This window comes from Enhydra lutris, unplaced genomic scaffold (assembly GCF_002288905.1).
Source record: "Enhydra lutris kenyoni isolate GAN:26980312 unplaced genomic scaffold, ASM228890v2 scaffoldscaffold14, whole genome shotgun sequence".
Classification (NCBI taxonomy): domain Eukaryota; kingdom Metazoa; phylum Chordata; class Mammalia; order Carnivora; family Mustelidae; genus Enhydra; species Enhydra lutris.
In genome coordinates, this window is record NW_019154098.1 from 42,576,574 (window position 1) to 42,595,623 (window position 19,050).

Sequence of the window (19,050 nt, forward strand, 5' to 3'; positions counted from 1 at the left end):
CCACTAAGTTTCGTACTCATCAGTGAATCTTGGCATGTGGCAGTTTTTACTGTGGTGTCCTAATGCAAATTTCCTATTTCTCTTATTCCTTTTTAATTTATTAATTATCTTTTTGTAAGGAAGAATTATCACTTTTCCCTCATTTGTTTACTTATTTAAGGATTTATATCAATATAGACTTATGGACATTAATTTTTTCTTTATATGATAATCTAATGCTATTGTTATTCATTTTGTTCAACTTGTATCACTGATTTAGGTTCTTTTCATTGGATAGAGTAAAGAAATATATGCATGTGTCCTAACTTATTCATATACACATCAACATTTATTTTTGTATGTATTTATTTATATGTATGTATTTTTTAAAATGAGTGTATACTGACATTTTGACTCCAATATCAGATGTTGTTTCTAGTTTTCTCTCTTTCCTTGTAACCTCATTCATGTTTCATGTTGTTACAGTTCTATGGATTTTGACAAATGCATAGAGTCATGTGTTTATCATCACAACTGCATACAGAGCAGTTCCATCACCTTAAAATTTCAGTGCATTACTTTTTTATAGACAACTTCTTTACAAGTTGAGCAACAAAAATACCAGATTTTGGTATTGTTAGTTCTTTAAATTTTAGACATTCTAGTAGGTAATGTAGTGAACTCCAGTTTTTGATAGATCCTGTAAGGCTCATTTGCTTAAAGTTGTATGTAGAAGCTAGTAATTGTTGTAGTCTAATTTTAAACCCATGCTTTTTTCATTAATCATATTATCTGTCTTTGTGTTTAATATCATTCCTCTTGTGCCTTATCTATTTCATTATTTTATAAAGATTTCAAGAGCAAGAGTCTTTATCTTTCTCTCTTTTATATTACTTTACCAAAGTCTTCTACGATGGCATCTCAGAATCCAACCACATTTTTCAAATACAAACACTGCATGTTTAGTGTTAATATAGTCTTATTTTCATTTTGACTAATTATGAAGTATTACAACTTAAAGGACACAATTGAATATTAGAATACTTTGCCCTTGAAATTCTCTGTTGATCAACAAAGAGCTGTGTAAGTATGTAGAATAATTTTATCAGGACTGTATGTTGTCATGATTGATTGCTATGCTTAAATCTTGCAGTATCAGGAGTTAGGCTACAGGCCAGATCCAGCCTACCACCAGTGTTTGTAAATACAGTTTTATTGGAACATAGTCAGCATTTATGTATTGTTTATGACCGCTTTCCCACTACACAAGCAGTTGAATAGTTGTAACTGAGACTGCTATCGTGTATAGAGAGAAACAGACTGCGTTGTTACATAGCCTGCAAAGCATAAAATATGTACCATTGGGTTCTTTACATAAAAAGTTTGTAGATCCCTAGTCTATACCCTTGATTTCCTTCTGTCAGATTATAGTGCCATAAAGATACTTATTTTTTGTAGTTATTATGTAAATCAGTCTTTCTGGTCAGGTTTCTGAGACCCCTATAACCTTATATTAGAGAAATCCTCAGGCTATAAAAAGTGTAAAAATAAGGAACCTTGAATTTTCTTGTGCTGTTTTATATCTTTATATTTGGGCTAAATATTTTCTTTTGGTTTTCTTTAAGAACTTGAAGCTTAATTTTAAAAGGTTGTATCTCTAGGTACTGCCTTGTTAAATGGTTTATGTACATAGCCACACCAAAACATTTTTTGAACAGTGGACTGAATGGAGATAATTTATTTCTTTTCTTTCCTTTCTTTCTTTCCTTTTTTTTTTTTTTTTTTTTTAATAATTTTACAAACCCTTGTGTGGAGGGCTGACTTTCAATAGATCGCAGCGAGGGAGCTGCTCGGCTACGTACGAAACCCCGACCCAGAAGCAGGTCGTCTACGAATGGTTTAGCACCAGGTTCCCCACGAACGTGCGTTGCGTGAGGGGCGAGGGGGCGGCCCCCTTTCCGGCCGTGCCCCATTTCCCGGAACAAGGGGCTGTCCGCACCGGACCCCGGCCCCGATGGGCGGCAGGGCACGCCACGCCACGCCACGTGGGGCGCGTGCAGCGGCCCGCCGGCTGGGACGGTGGGGGACCGGCTATCCGAGGCCAACCGAGGCTCCGCGGCGCTGCAATAATTTATTTCTTATATGAGATTTATACATTAAAATTTCAAGACATATCCTCTCTATTTATTTACAGTTCTTTAAGGAAAAACAGTAATGCTTTGCATAGCTTACTGAAACGAGTGGTCAGCACATTTAGTAAGGACACAGGTGAACTTGCATCTTCATTTTTGGAATTTATGAGACAGATTCTTAACTCTGACACAATGGTAAGTGTACATATATGTATATGTATGTATTTTTAAATTTACAGAGTTCATCGTAAGTTAAAAAAATCACTTGTGTTCAAAAGTATCTTAGGATGTATTTTGGAAGTTTGAACTTAGTGTTTTTTTTCTGTGCCCTTATCTCACTATAAATGCAAGTTTTTGATGTATAAAAAAGGTGTTTAAGAGCAGAAATTACTAAACTTTTTAAATTTATTAAGCATCATTAATTTTTGAATACTCTGATGTGGCAGCTTAAATAGAGAACTACTACCCATAGTGTCTTCATTTTTTTTTTTTTTTAAAGATTTATTTGTTTATTTTTTAGAGAGTGCACACATGAATGGGGGGAGGTGCAGAGGGAGAGAGAGAGAATCCTCAAACACAGTTCCCTCTGAGCTTGGAGCCTGACTCGGGGCTTGATCCCAGGATGCCAAGATCATGACCTGAGCCAAAATCAAGAGTTGGATGCTTAACTGACTGAGCCACCCAGGCGCCCCTTCTTTGATTTTTTTCCTATTATTTTTCTGTTCTCTACTTGGTTATTTCTGCTTTTATCCTTACTGGTTTTTTTCCCCTTCTACTTGCTTTGAGGTCAGTTTACTCTTCAGTTTCTAATTTCTTCAGGTGGAAGTTTAGGTTATATTAATTTGAGATTTTCTGTTTATTTATGTATTTTTCTTCTTTTTAAATGTAGGCATTTATAGCTACAAATTTTCCTCTGTATACTGTGGCATGTCATGTTTTTGGTTTTGTTTATCTCTAAGGATTTTCTAATCCCTCTTGTAATTTTTTCTTTAGTCCATTGATTATTTAGAGGTGTGTCTAATTTGCATATAGGTGTGACTTTTCCAAATTTCCTTCTGTAATTGATTTCTAACTTCATTCCATTGTGGTCAGAGATCATACTTGATTGAGGCTTGTTTTACAGTATAGGGTATGTGCTTTCCTGGAATATATTCCATGTGCCCTTAAGAAGAAGGTGTCTTCTTCCACTATTTGGTGGCACATTTTGTACATGCCTGTTAGGAGTAGTTAGTTTATAGTTGTTCAGGCCTTCTGTTTCATTGTTGATTTTCTGCCTAGTTGTTCTCCCCACTACTGAAAGTAGGGGAGTGAAGTCTCCAACTGTTACTGTTGAAGTGTCTATTTCTCCCTTTACTTCTGTCAGGTTTTTGCTTCCAGCATCTTGAGCTCTATTGTCAAGTGCATATATGTCCATGTTTGTCTTCCTGATGGATTGATGCTTTTGCTATTATAAAATGTCTTTCTTCATCTCTAGTAATAACTTATGTGTAGTAATAACTTATGTCTAAACCTTTATTTTGAATTACTGGTACAGCCACTTTAGCTCTGTTTTATTTATTGTTTGTGTGGTATATATTTTTTCTACCCTTTTACTTTCAGTCTGTTTGTATCTTTTAATCTTAAGTGTGTCTCTTGGGCACCTGGCTTTCCTAGTTGATGGAGCATGCAACTATTTATCTCAGGATTTTGAATTCTGCCCCATGTTAGGTGTGGAGCCTACACACATACATACATAAAAATGTGTCTCTTGTAGATACCATACAGTTGGGTTGTGTTTGTTTTACATTCTGCCAATTTCTTTTGATTGTTATAATCAATTTATTTATGTCTAATTACTGATAGGATTTATGTCTGTGTTTTGTTATTTACTTCCTATATAACCTTTTTTCCTCTTTATTGTATCTTATGTTAAATAGATATTTACTACTTTGCCATTTTAACTTTTTTTTTTTTAAGATTTATTTATTTGTCAGAGAGAGTGTGTACACACACAAGTGGGGGAATGGCAGGCAGAGGTAGAAGCGGGCTTGAGCCCAATAGGGATTTAATCCCAGGACCCTGGGATCATGCCCAGAGCCGAAAGCAGACGCTTAACCAACTAAGCCACCTGGGCATCCTCATTTTAATTTTTTTTGTTATTTCTTTTGCTTTTTTTTTTTTTTTTTAGTTATTAGTGGTTTTCCTGCATATTACATTTAACATCTTAATTGAATACAGTCTACTTCACATTAATATAACATAATTTTAGTAGTATATAAAAAATGCTACAGTATAGCTTTAATCCCTTCCTTTGTGCTATAGTCATGCAAATTACATTTTTATACATTATGAACCCCTCAACACAGTTTTAGCATCATTGCTTTACTTTGTTTTCTTTCAGTTCAGATAGGAGAAGAGAAGAGTTACAAATAAAAATGTGTTAGTATCGGGTGCCTGGATGACTCAGTGGGTTAAGCCTCTGACTTCGGCTCAGGTCATAATCTCGGGGTGCTGGGATTGAGTCCCGCATCAGGCTCTCTGCTCAGCAGGGAGCCTGTTTCCCCCCGCCTACCTACTGTGCGCTCGCTCTCTCTCTCTCTCTCTCTCTCTCTGTCAAATAAATAAATAAGTCTTTAAAAAGAATATGTGATAGTATTGCCTTTTACCTATATATATTTTACTGACATTCTTTATTTTTTCATGTGGATTTAAGTTGCTATTTAATGTCCCTTCGTGTCATTTGTTTGAAGGACTCCCTTAAGTATTTTTTGTGGAATAAGTTTGCTAGTGGTGAATTCTCTCTTTAAAAAAAAAAAAATCTAGGAATGCCTTATTTCTCCCTCTTTCTGAAGGATAGTTTTGTCAGTTATAGAACTCTTGGTTGATAGCATTTTTCTTTCTGCATTTCAAATATGTCTTCCTTCTAAATTCTGGCTTCCATTGGTTTCTTTCTTTTTTTTTTTTTTTTAAGATTTTATTTACTTATTTGGCAGAGAGAGAGATCACAAGTAGGCAGAGAGGCAGGCAGAGAGAGATGGAGAAGCAGGCTCCCTGCTGAGCAGAGAGCCCCATGCGGGGCTTGATCCCAGGACCCTGAGATCATGACCTGAGCTGAAGGCAGGGCTTAACCCACTGAGCCACCCAGGTGCCCCTCCATTGGTTTCTGATGACAAATCAGTTAATCTTATTGAGGATCCCTTTTATTAGCTGAGTCACTTCTCTTTTGCTGCTTTCAAGGTTCTCTATCTTTGGGGCGCCTGGTGGCTAAGTGGGTTAAAGCCTCTGCCTTCGGCTCAGGTTGTGGTCCTGGGGTCCTGGGATCAAGCCCCGAGTCAGGCTCTCTGCTAGGCGGGGAGCCTGCTTCTTCCTCTTTCTCTCTGCCTGCCTCTCTGCCTACTTGTGATCTCTGTCTGTCAAATAAATAAAATCTTTAAAAAAAAAAATTCTCTGTCTGGTTCTTAATAGTTTAATCATGATGTGTCTGAGTATGAATTTCTTTGAGTTTATTCTCATAGTTTGTTGATCCTTTTGGAAGTATAGATTAATGTTTTTCATTAAATTTGGGTTGTTTTCAGTTATTAATTCTTCATATATTCTTTGTGACTCTTTCTCTGGATTCTTATTATATGTATGATGATGCTCTTGATGGTACCCGGCAGGTCTCTGAGGTTTTTGCTTGTGGCTCTTCATTTTTTTCTGTCTGTTCCTTAAAATGGATCATCTCAGCTGACCTATCTTTAATGTTGAACCCCTCTACTCAGTTTTTTACTTCAGTTACTGTACTTTTTCACTCTAGAATTTATATATGGGTTTTTAAAAATTAATTCTTATACCTTTATTGATATTTTCTTGCAGAGTATTGCATCAGCCTTCTTTCCAGTTTCTTTCCAAACATTAACTTCTCTCATATTTTCTGAAGAGCTCTTTGTGAGTTCATGTCTTTGTAAATCAGACCTCAGATCATGTCCCTCCGTCTTACAATAACTTTTGGTATCTGTTAAATAAATTCCAAACTTTTTAGCATGGCATTCAACACTATTTACTGTATGGCCAAAAAGCTACCTTTGCTACAACTTCTTCCTTAGAAAACATTTTATACTATGCCATCATCCTTAAATCTCATACATGTACGCATCTTTCCTTGTGCTGCTTTTCTTAGCTTTTGGTCTCTCTCTCTCTCTCTCTCGATAAAACTAATCTGTTCATAATGCCTGTTTAATTCATCCCTCTTTGTGATGCCTTTGAGATCACTTTCTTTCTGTATACTTTAAAACTTGTTATTATATTTCTTTTTCATAGATCATTTACAGGCCTTTTTACCATTTCCCACCCCTCTTTCTGAATAGGTCAGAAAGCATGTCTTTCCATCTTTTTCCCAGAGTATTGATACAATGTCCTGTATGATTTAATACAAGTCTTATATTTAATATTTATTTATAATTATACTATATAAATATATTTATAATTAACATTATACTTAATATACAAGCAGTATATTTAATATGAAGCATGTGTTTAATACAAATAGCTGTGCTTGACAAATGAATAGAATTTGATTTGAAACTGTATCACAAATTTGATAGAATTTTCGTTTTCATTTTCCTGAAATAATTTTATATAGTATGGTTTTTAAAAATCTTCTTAAAAATTCTTTATTACTATTTTTGATAGTATTGTGTATACAGAATACTTCAAATTGTGCTAAATTCGACCCTAGATTTTGTGAGACGGCTTTTAGTATAAAGTAAGTGGATTAAAGTATAAAATGCATTTTTTGTTCAAAACTCTTTCTGCTCATAATAGTGAAAAAGAGATAGTATGGAGAGGTGAAAATTTTGCATTGTTCTGAATATTTTAATTCATCGTTTTTTAGCTTTTTTTTTTTAGATTTTTTTAGAGCAGTTTAGGTTTACAGCAAAATTGAGTGGAAGGTACAGAAAGTTTCCATATACTCTTTGTTCCCCCATCTCCCCCATGCACAGGCTCCTCTACTACTGCACAGTCTTTCCCACTATCTCCTATTATCCCCTAATGTCCCTTACTATCAACCTGCCAACCTACTGCATTACAGTGGTACACTGATGGACTTACATTGACACATTACCACAGTCCATACCAATATCCTCATTGACACATTATCATAATCCATATCAAAGTCCATAGTTTATATTAGGATTCACTTGGTATTGAACATTCTGTCGTTTTTGACAAATGTATAATGATATATATCCACCATTTTAGTGTCCTGCAGAATAATTGTACTGCCTTCAATTTTCTGTGCTCCTCTTATTCATCTATTCTCTCTTAACCCTTGACAACCACAGATCTTTTTACTCTCTCCATAGTTTTGCCTTTTCTAGAATGTTAGGTAATTGGAATCATACAGTATATAGCAAGTCTTCCATATCTTTCATGGCTTAATAGCTCTTTACTTTTTAGCGCTAATATTCCATTGTGTGGCTATCTTTTATTTTATTTATCCATTCACCTAGTGAAGGGCATTCTGGTGGTTTCCAAGGTTTGGTGGTTGTGAATAAAACTGCTGTAAACATCTATGTGTGCGTTTTTGGATGGACATAAGTTCTTCTCCTTTCTTTTAACAGATTATTTTAGTTCATTTTCTCTGACCTTTAAAAATAATGACCATTGTAATATTTTCTGACTCAGCTACGGTAAACTCTCTCTTGGTGAAAGTGATACGAATAACAGTGAGGAAAGAAGCAGATGCTTTGATAATTTGTAATCTATTTAATATACTTATTTCTATAAAATATATTTAGTCTGTTAATTTGTCCATTTATCAGCATTTATGAGATAGTTCCTTTAAACAGAACCCTGTATAGTCTGTTTCTGTTAGTGCACTCTGATTATTTTTAACTCCTTTACCTTAATTTTTAAAAAAATAAAACAGGCTAGACCATTGTCAACCTACCCTTTACCCTTACCTCCAAACAAAGCAAATCAAACTCTTACAGATAACACTTTATTGAATTTCTCATCAAAACTGTATACCCTCTTCCTTAACACAATAGTGACTAGTGTTTTATGAAAGGTACAGGTGTGCTTCTGGCACATAGTCAGTTTGAGTGAGAATCTATTAAGAAGAATTTTTTTTTTAAGATTTTATTTACTTATTTGTCAGAGAGAGAGAGAGAGAGAGAGCACGCACAAGCAGGGAGAGCAGCAAGGAGAGGGAGAAGCGGGCTCCCTGCTGATGCTGAGCAAGGAGCCTGATGCGGTACTCAATCCCAGGACCCTAGGATTATGACCTGAGCCAAAGGCAGATGTTTAACTGACTGAACCACCCAGGCATCCCAAGAATAATTTTCATTTGGGGTGCTTGGGTGGCTCAGTTGGTTAAGTATCTGCCTTCAGCTCAGGTCATGATCCCAGGGTTCTGGGATTGAGCTTCTCCTTGGGTTCTCTGCTCAGTGGGGAGCCTGCTTCTACCTCTTCCTCTGCCTCTGCCCCTTGCTTGTGTTCTCTCTCTGTCTCTTGAATCTATAAATAAAATCCTTAAAAAAAAAAAAGAGTAATTTTGATTGAAATGTTCAGTTATAAGGCAAATGTTAGAAACTCCACAAAGAAAATTTTTACTGTTAATGCCTTTTTAAAAATACTAAATCCTGCATCTAGATATGTGTATATAGTCTCTTCTAAGAGACCATATTCATTTTGAGCCATTTAATATGGGGCACTTGGCTAGCTCAGCTGGAAGTGCATGCATCGCTTGATCTTGGGGTCGTGAGTTCAAGCTGCACGTGTAGAACTTACTAAAAAATAAACTTTAAAAAATTAAAAAAATAAAATGGGCAGTGGATGGGGAATATATTCAGTAATGTTGTATTAACTTTGTATGGTGACAGACGGTAACTAGACTTATTGTAGTAATTAGTTCTCAGTGTATACAAATACTGATTCACTGTTGTATACTCAAACTAATATAATACTGTGTGTTAATTAGACCTAAATAAAAATAATAAAATAAGATTGTGTTGTAAAGATTTGGAACTACTTAAGTGTTCTAGCATATGTGACGATGTGGATAGATTTATTTTCATGAACCAAGACTTGGTTTGCTGGATGAATTTTCTAATATTAAATTATTGTCATGCCAAAACTATTTATATTATATTGTTTACTTTTTAAAGCAAGAAATATTAACTTTTTTCATGACAGCATATAGCCTTAAATATGGTAGTTACTGTTTTCTTTAGTTGTTTGCCTTAACTCCAGAAAGATAAATTTAGGTTCCATCAGTTCTTTATTATAGTAGGCATTTTATTGAGTATCAGTCAGTATATTACATGTCCTGCAAGTGCCATTGTATTTGCATTGGATGTTTTTGTTGAGAAATCTGCTGCTAGTAAATTGAGTATGTGTGTTTACATGTTTATTTTTTGAGTCTTATTCAAAGAGACGTATTTCAGCCTTGAGCTGACTTTCTTAAAACTAGCCATTTGTATTAATGTAAAAACCCAAAATATTGAGGGGAAGATTGCAGCAAATGGCTTAAATATCTGAATAAGTTTGGAAGCATCTTTGCAAATTTCTCTGCTCACAAATTTAACTTGTGTGTGACATTTACAGGGATGTTGTGGAGATGATAGTGGTCTCATGGAAGTAGAGGGAGCTCATCCATCACGGACAATGAGTATTAATGCTGCAGAGTTAAAACAGCTTCTACAAAGCAAAGAAGAAAGTCCAGAAAATTTGTTCCTTGAACTAGAGAAGCTTGTTTTGGTAAAAAAAAAAAAAAAAAAAAAAAAAAAAAAAAAAGGAAAAAAATAGAAACAAGATAAAAACAGTTCATTCCCAAGATAAATTTATCTTCTCTTTTTGACTATACAAGTTTTTCATAGTGGCCTTTTTAAATAGTGAACCCTCAGTTGGTACTTAAAAAGTTTGAAATACTCTTTGAATTAATAATTGGGGTGAAATTCTCCATACTAATATGAATCTTAAGGAAGAGGGCAATAGTTTTTGAATTATCTATTGTTTGAATGCAGGGTGCCCCCTGCTACCCTTCTTCAGAAATAAAAGGACAAATGTTTTTCATGTTTGTTTTATTTGAACATGTTTAATATTAAGTTGATAAGTTTTTGATGGTGTTCCAAATTTCTTAGTAATCAAAAAATATAACATTTTCTACTAAAGAATCAGATTATGGGCATGTTCAAGTTTTACCTGCGTCATCTTACTCTGGTTTTGTCTGTATCTAGGAACATTCAAAAGATGATGACAATCTGGATTCTTTGTTGGACAATGTAGTTGGACTTAAGCAGATGCTGGAGTCATCTGGCGATCCTTTACCCCTTGGTGACCAGGATGTAGAACCAGTACTTTCAGCTCCAGAATCTCTCCAGAATCTGTTTAACAATAGGTAAAATAAACAATGTTTTCTGGTTAAGTAGATAATGTCTATTTAATGACTGGGGTCTAAAGAGGGCCAGCAAACTATTTTTCTGTAAAGGACCAGATAGTAAAAATTCTAGGCTTTGTAGGTGACGTTTGGCCTCTGTTGCATATTCTTCTGTAGCATCTTGTTTGTTTCTTATGGCTTTTTTAAAAACTTAAAAACTTTAAAAAATAGAGCATTTCTAGCTTATCAGCCGTATACAAGCAGGGTTGCAGAATGGGGGCCATAGTTTACTGATCCCTGTTCTAGAGGTTATATGCCTCTTGATCTTGGGAGCACTGTACTTTTGAAGCATGACTATTCAGTTTGATGGAATTATTTGGAAAAATTAAATACAGTTTTGTATGTGTTGGTACAATATAATAAACTTGGTTTTTAAGTACTTATTTTACTAATGGTCTTGAGGGTACCATTTTTAATTGTACCTTCCACAGATTTTGCTTAGAAGGTAAGCTAAAATATTTGATTTTGGAATTCTATGTTTTACCAAATACCTCTCTCGTTCTAGGACTGCATATGTGCTAGCTGATGTCATGGATGATCAGTTGAAATCCATGTGGTTCACTCCATTTCAGGCTGAAGAGATTGATACAGATCTGGATTTGGTATAAGTAATTTTATTATTAAATATTAGAAAAAAGTTATTGTTGATTTTTTTCATTTTTTGTGTGTATTGTTAGCACTAAAACAAGTTAGATAGTGTATGGCTGTTAAAAGCCCATGTGAGGACAAGTACTGCATTATTTTTGTATCAGTTACCCACTAATGGTATCCAGAACACTCAGTTTTTTCTAGTTAGTGATTGTATATTTAAGAATGAGATTTTTTTTTTTTTAAAGATTTTATTTATTTGTCAGAGAGAGAGGGAGAGAGAACGAGCACAGGTAGACAGAATGGCAGGCAGAGGCAGAGGGAGAAGCAGGCTCCCTGCTGAGCAAGGAGCCCGGTGCGGGACTCGATCCCAGGACGCTGGGATCATGACCTGAGCCGAAGGCAGCTGCTTAACCAACTGAGCCACCCAGGCGTCCCAGAATGAGATTTTTTTAACGCAAAAAGTATGTTTTTGCTAAAAGTACCCTGAAGCATTTTTCTTGTATTTTTAGGGTATAAAATAGAGAAAAGTATCCCACAAAATTACAGTTCATACTGTTTTGGGGTTTAAGGAGAGGAATAGTATTTTGGCAGTTGGCTCTTAATTTGGGGGAAATGTAAAGAACTTGCTTGTTAAAATAATATAGGTACAAATGGGAATTCATATTCTTGAACATAATGCTGTGAACAGGTAAGAGTATAAATAAACAGTTAAAATTTAAAGCACTCTGATTTATGCTTCTCAGACTGTATTAGGGAGGATGATTTGTTACATATTACTGTACCATGAATTTTTTTTTCTTGATCAAAAAAATAAATATATTTGGATATTCTCTGGTCCAAAGAGTATTAGTATTTATCGTGTCTCATTGCATATGAGACTAAAAGAATTGTTTACTTTACGTTTAAGGTCTATTTAATATATTGAAGGCTACTTTCCCTTTTTAAAAAATATTGCAGGGGCACCTGGGTGGCTCAGTGGATTAAGCCGCTGCCTTCGGCTCGGGTCATGATCTCAGGGTCCTGGGATCGAGTCCCATATTGGGCTCTCTGCTCGGCAGGGTGCCTGCTTCCCTCTCTCTCTCTCTCTGCCTGCCTCTCCATCTACTTGTGATCTCTCTCTGTCAAATAAATAAATAAAATCTTTAAAAAAAAAAAATATTGCATAAAATTTTATTTAAATTGCTTTAAAGAATTAATTTCTCTTGGGGTGCCCATATGGCTTAGTCAGTAGAACCTAATGATTCTTTTTTTTTCTTTTTTTTAAAATTTTATTTATTTTTTTGAGAGAGGGTGAACAAGAGAAACAAGCAGGGGGAGTGGCAGAGGGAGAAGCAGAGTCCCCACTGAGCAGGGAAGCCTGACACAGGGCTCGATTCCAGGACTCTGAGATCATAATCTGAGCTAAAATCAAGAGTCAGACTCTTAACCAACTGAGCCACCTAGGCACCTCCAACATGTGGCTCTTGATCTTGGGGTCATGAGTTCATACACCATGTTGGGTGTAGAGTTTACTTAAAAATTTAAAAACAAAACTTAATTTCTCTTTTAGTGTAAATTGTTCAATGATTTTTTTAGAACTGCTCTGTCCAATAGAACTTTATGCAGTAACAGAAATATTCAGTAACCTGCACTATCCAGTATAGTAGCCATTAATCTTTTTTTTTTTTTTTAATATTTTATTTATTTATTTGACAGAGATCACAAGTAGGCAGAGAGGCAGACAGAGAGAGAGAGAGAGAAGCAGGCTCTTGGCTGAGCAGAGAGCCTGATGCAGGACTCGATCCCAGGACCCTGAGATCATGACCTGAGCCAAAGGCAGCGGCTTAACCCACTGAGCCACCCAGGTGCCCCAGTAGCCATTAATCTTAAGTGACTGTTGAGTAATGAAATGTTGCTGATATAACTAAGAAACTGAACTTTATTTTTTATTTAATTTTAATTAATTTAAATTTAAATAGGCACGTGGTTGTGGCTACCATATTTAGTATCACAGATCTAAAATATTTGTGTTAGAAGTTGTTGTTTCAGGGGCACCTGGGTGGCTCAGTGGGTTAAGCCTCTGCCTTCTGCACAGGTCATGATCTCAGGGTCCTGGGATCAAGCCCCACATTGGGCTCTCTGCTCAGCAGGGAGCCTGCTTCCTCCTCTCTCTCTGCCTGCCTCTCTACCTACTTGTGATCTCTGTCAAATAAATAAATAAAATCTTTAAAAAAAAAAAAGTTGTTGTTTCATAACTTTTATGTCGAAACACAACTATCTTGCTATGAAGATTATAACTTTACATGGTTTGGAAAATTTGGGGTCTTGGGTTTGCTAAATTTAAATAAAACTTAAGTAAACACAATTTTTATTTCTTTGGAAGTAAACTTAGGTTAGACCCTCACTTAATGCAGGGAACTTGAACTGTGGCACAGAATCCTTTTATTACAGATATTGTGACTATACGAGGCTTACAAAGTATGTTATTTTCAGATTGTTTTGGAAGAGTTTTGGAGATGCTACTTTGTTAATTTATATAGATAAATCCCAAGTTCCTGTCAGACAGCAGACATCCCTTCTTTGGGGAGAAATGCCACCCCACCCCACCCCACCCCACCCCAAAATGCATCTGAATTCCTAAGATTTTTTTCTTTAACTACCAATGATGTTGCTTTTTGAAAAGATGAAGGAAAGGGATGCCTGACTGGCTTAGTTGGCAGAGCATGCATGTTGGATGTAAAGATTACTTAAAATCTTAAAAAAAAAAAGAAAGGATGAGGGAAAGGAGCAGACCTATAATTTATTTATTATGAGAGTTAAATATGATCTATAGGAAATATGAATTTCTATAATAGAATGTTACATTAGTAATTAATTTAAGATATATTTCTCATTTTGTTTAATTTTTATTACTGCAGGTGAAGGTTGACTTAATTGAGCTCTCTGAAAAATGCTGTAGTGACTTTGACTTGCATTCAGAATTAGAGCGCTCATTCTTGTCAGAGCCATCATCTCCAGGGAGAACTAAGACCACTAAAGGATTCAAACTTGGGAAGCACAAACATGAGACCTTTATAACTTCAAGGTAAAATTTATTATACTGAAGATCTTGATTGTGGTCATGGAAGCTTATTTATTGTTATGTACTTTAAGATAGCCACATAACTATAGAGAAAAAAGGAAGGTGATGTAATACATGAGTCATGAATATTGTTTGGAATTTTTTTTTAAAGATAATACTTTGACCAGGATATACCCAGTATATTTGTCACCTTGTTCTACTTTATGAGACTTTGGAAGGTTTGAACAAGTGGTGAGCTGTATTATTTTAAATAATGGTTGATCATAGCTATAGAATGTGAGTACCATTCTTAGCTAGTTTTGTTGTGTATCCCTGGAGAGTAAGAGATATTCGCACCATTAACACAGCTGAATGAAGAAATAATTGAAATGGAGTTTTCAGTATTACAAACTTTAACTTATATATTCACTGGAAATATGAAAAAAAAAGTTTTCATGGAGTGTTTTTGTTTTAATAGTGGGAAATCTGAATACATTGAACCTGCCAAACGAGCCCATGTTGTGCCGCCACCAAGAGGAAGGGGCAGGGGAGGATTTGGACAGGGTATACGACCCCATGATATTTTTCGTCAGAGAAAACAGAACACAAGCAGACCACCATCTATGCATGTGGATGACTTTGTTGCCGCTGAGAGTAAAGAAGTGGTCCCTCAAGATGGAATACCCCCACCCAAACGGCCGCTCAAAGTATCACAGAAGATTTCTTCTCGTGGTGGATTTTCAGGCAATCGAGGAGGACGGGGTGCTTTTCACAGTCAGAATAGGTTTTTCACACCACCTGCTTCAAAAGGTGACTTTTTAGCATCTCTTTTCTAATGGGTGAGAGTATTGGCATATTAGAGTATTGAATAGAAGTGATTTATTTATTTATTTATTTATTTATTTATTTATTTATTTAAAGATTTTATTTATTTATTTGTCAGAGAGAGAGAGAGGGAGAGAGAGCAAGCACAGGCAGACAGAATGGCAGGCAGAGGCAGAGGGAGAAGCAGGCTCCCTGATGAGCAAGGAGCCCGATGTGGGACTCGATCCCAGGACACTGGGATCATGACCTGAGCCGAAGGCAGCTGCCCAACCAACTGAGCCACCCAGGCGTCCCTGAATAGAAGTGATTTAGATGTAAATGATTCCGATGAAGTATTTTTCAGTTATTACAATTAAGCTACTACCTCATACCAGTGGTTAACTATTTGCAGAGTACTTTATTGGATAGGAAAAAATCTTTAAGTTAATGTTTAATTAATTGCCTGTTTAGTGATAAGTTTAAAAGAAGTCACTTGGCTAATTATGTTCTCCTTCACATTGGGAATTGTATTTATCCTTTTTGAGAAGTATCTATACATTCTGAATAGTATCTGTAAGTTCCACTTACCAACAATTTTTTTAGGATTTTTTTTTTTTTTAAAGAGTTTCTTTATTCACTTGAGAGAGAGAGAGAGAGAGAGCAGGAGCATGAGCAGTGGGGAAAGGGAGAAGCAGGCTCCCTGCTGAACAGGAGGCCCAACGTGAGCTCAATCCCAGGATCCTGGGATTATGACCTGAGCTGCAGGCAGCCGCTTAACCAACTGAGCCACTCAGGCACCCCTCTTGGGATTCTTTTGTGTAGTTCACCACTGAATCTCTTATCTACTTGCTTCTTGATGTTATATTTAATCCTTTTTTCCCCGTAATTTTATTATTTATTTATTTATTTATTTTTAAAAGATTTTATTTATTTATTTGACAGAGATCACAAGTAGGCAGAGAGGCAGGGAGAGAGAGAGAGAGGAGGAAGCAGACACTCTGCTGAGCAGAGAGCCCGATGCGGGGCTCGATCCCAGGACCCTGAGATCATGACCTGAGCCGAAGGCAGAGGTTTAACCCACTGAGCCACCCAGGCGCCCCCTTAATTTTATTTTTAAGTACTCTCTACAGCCAGCATGGGGTTCAAACCTACTACTTCAAGATCAAGAGTTGCACGCTTTACTAACTGAGCCAGCCAGGCACCCCCATTTAATCTCCTTTAAATTGCTTCAAGATTTTATCTGTTACTGAATTCCATTTCCAACGTTGTACACCTGTGTCATACTTATTTCAAAATGCCATCCTCCATATGGGACCTAGGGAGACCACTGCACAGCAGAGCTTTAAACACAAATCTTACCTCTTTTTAAAGCTACAGTTATGGAATTTAACAAAAAAACCTACAGAACTTGTTTTATGGATTGTTAAAGGTGGCTGCTTTTAGTTATTGCGACTTGCTTCTGTGATTTATTAAACTTTTTTTTAAGATTTTATTTATTTATTTGACAGAGAGAGACACAGTGAGAAAGGGAACACAAGCAGGGGTGGTGGGAGAGGGAGAGGCAGGCTTCCCACTGAGCAGGGAGCCTGACACATGGCTAGATCCCAGGACCCTGGGATCATGACCTGAGCCAAAGGCAGACGATTAACAACTGAGTCACTCAGGTGCCCCTGTTAAACATTATTCTTGTTTAAAAATGCTTCAAACTTTTAGAAACTATCTGAGTATACTTGTAGAAGTTATACTTTAAGTTATACATGGGTCTCCATCCCAGGACCCCAGGATCATGACCTGAACCAAAGGCACATGCTTAACCAGCTAAGTCACTCAGGTGCACCAAGTGTTGAATTTTTTGTAATAACTGAAGTAGTAGATCTTGACTGTGTTATCTGTGTTTAGGAAACTACAGTCGTCGGGAGGGAACAAGAGGCTCCAGTTGGAGTGCTCAGAATACTCCTCGAGGAACTTACAATGAAAGTCGAGGTGGCCAGAGCAACTTTAACAGGGGCCCTCTTCCACCATTACGGCCACTTAGTTCTACAGGTATACATCCTTCTAGTTGATATTCTGAGAGAGGTGAATCCTTCTTTTCAAATTGTTGGATGTCATATATACTCTCATTTTGGGAGAAAATATTTTCGAATATAGACTTACTATTCTAAAGGGAATTTAATTTTGTATCTGCAAATGAATGCCCAACGTGTATTTCCTGTAGGAATAATCACCATTGGATTCTGAACTACGTATAATCTGAGCAGTTTCATAGTTATGTGCTCTGTTCTTTGTAATCTAAAAGATTTTATTTATTTATTTATTTATTTGGGAGAGAGCATGAGCAGGAGGGGCGGAGGGAAAGGGAGAGAGAATCTCAAGCTGACTCTGTACTGAACCCGGAGCCCAACACAGGGGCTCAATCTCACAACTGTGAGATCATGACCTGAGCTGAAATTAAGAGTTGGACACTTCACTGACTGAACCATCCAGGCATCCCATGCTCTGTTTTTATATTTCAGTAGTGAAAGCCAATCCTTACGGTACTTTTTTGACCAGTGTATTTTAATAATAGAGATACCTTCATATACTATATTCTGTTTTTATTTACAATATTGTCTTTTGTGTATAAGCATGTAACCTGTTTTTCCTAAAACACTACTATATCAAGTCCGGAACTCTTCTGATCAGAAGTAGCTTTTCGCTCCAAAGCACTTTCTTTTTTATAACAGCTTTATATGAGATACAGTTCTCACATATCATACAATTTACCTATTTAAAGTGGACAGTTCAACAATCTTCACCACATTCACAGAACCAGCACACGGATTTTCAAGGGGCAATGAGTAATTTCTGTCTTAATTTGAGTTCAGTTTTATAGATTACTATTTCTATAGTGGGAAAGGAAAGGATGTTATGACTAAAAATTATATTTTTTCTTTTATAGGCTACCGCCCAAGTCCTCGTGACCGTGCTTCCAGAGGTCGTGGGGGTCTTGGACCTTCCTGGGCAAGTGCAAATAGCGGCAGTGGAGGCTCAAGAGGAAAGTTTGTTAGTGGAGGCAGTGGTAGAGGTCGTCATGTACGATCCTTTACACGATAAAATTTCTTTTGGGAACATCCTGAGTGTATATGAACATTTCATGAGGACGATAAAAGTAAAATAAGACATTAAAGGACCAACTTAAACTTAGCAGTTATCTGGAGACATCTGAGAGAATATTTTTATCTGAAGAAAGCAGTTTTTGTTTGATACCTAACACAAGATTTCAATAAAAATGCAAACTTTGTATGTACGTTTGTATATATTTTTTTCCCCTTTCATATATAACTGTTTACAGAATTTTTTAGGTAGAAAATGAACAATGAAGTGACTTCGGTTTTAGTGTATTTTTGCCTATGCCACACATGCCCCCGGTAACTTTCTCAGCTCATGGTGCCCTTTAGTGTTTCAGTAACTTTTTCACAGCCAAGTTTATTAACAGTTGGGGTCAAACAACTTAATAACAATTTCTGTCATAACCATGAGTAACTGTGAACACTGCACAAACAAACCTTGGAATAAGCTTGGACACCATCAGTATCATTTTCTCTTCCACTATGCTGTTCGCATAGTACTTTTTATCACAACTATTAAAAACCTGGTCTTGCAAAGATATACTGTCATGGAAAAATATTGAAAATATAAAGTATCTTGAGCTAGTAGTTTGTGTTATGTCTAACAGATATGTTTCTCTTAAAAACTTAAAATATCGTGTGGCATCTATATTAATTTACAAGGGTGCCCTGGTGTACAGTTTTAGAAATCTTTTGGCTGTACCGAAAGAAGCATGACACTCTTCTTGACATTTGAAAGAAATATGTATGGGGGGGAAAGAAAGATGTATATTCTTTGTGTTTCAGCTTTATACCTACTTATGCTATTTTATTATGCTATTTTATAAAGCCTAAGTGAGACATAGTCTAATAATGGTCTTTTGAGAATCAGAAACATCTAATAAAATCTGGACTTAATGTACAGAAATGAAGTTTATAACTTTGAGAAAATAGCCATATTTTCCCCAAGAGCTATCTTAACACACTTAGCCTATATAAGTGGCAAAAAATAGAGTT

At 36.1% G+C, this 19,050-nt stretch overlaps 1 protein-coding gene across 2 annotated transcripts in view; it reads left to right on the forward strand.

Moving 5' to 3' along the window:
• Positions 1-18,233, forward strand: part of LOC111146589 (vir like m6A methyltransferase associated) — a 60,091-nt gene extending 41,858 nt beyond the window's left edge. Inside the window, exons 17-24 of one of the 2 annotated variants that reach the window (XM_022502207.1) lie at positions 2,174-2,306; positions 9,681-9,833; positions 10,313-10,473; positions 11,018-11,114; positions 14,001-14,167; positions 14,622-14,953; positions 16,847-16,990; positions 17,886-18,233. In XM_022502207.1, coding sequence (XP_022357915.1) covers positions 2,174-2,306; positions 9,681-9,833; positions 10,313-10,473; positions 11,018-11,114; positions 14,001-14,167; positions 14,622-14,953; positions 16,847-16,990; positions 17,886-18,040 — 1,342 coding nt within the window. In that variant the 3' untranslated portion in view covers positions 18,041-18,233. The remainder of the gene's footprint in view (positions 1-2,173; positions 2,307-9,680; positions 9,834-10,312; positions 10,474-11,017; positions 11,115-14,000; positions 14,168-14,621; positions 14,954-16,846; positions 16,991-17,885) is intronic. The other variant, XM_022502208.1, reaches the window with a different exon arrangement.
• The last annotated feature ends 817 nt before the right edge of the window (positions 18,234-19,050 follow it).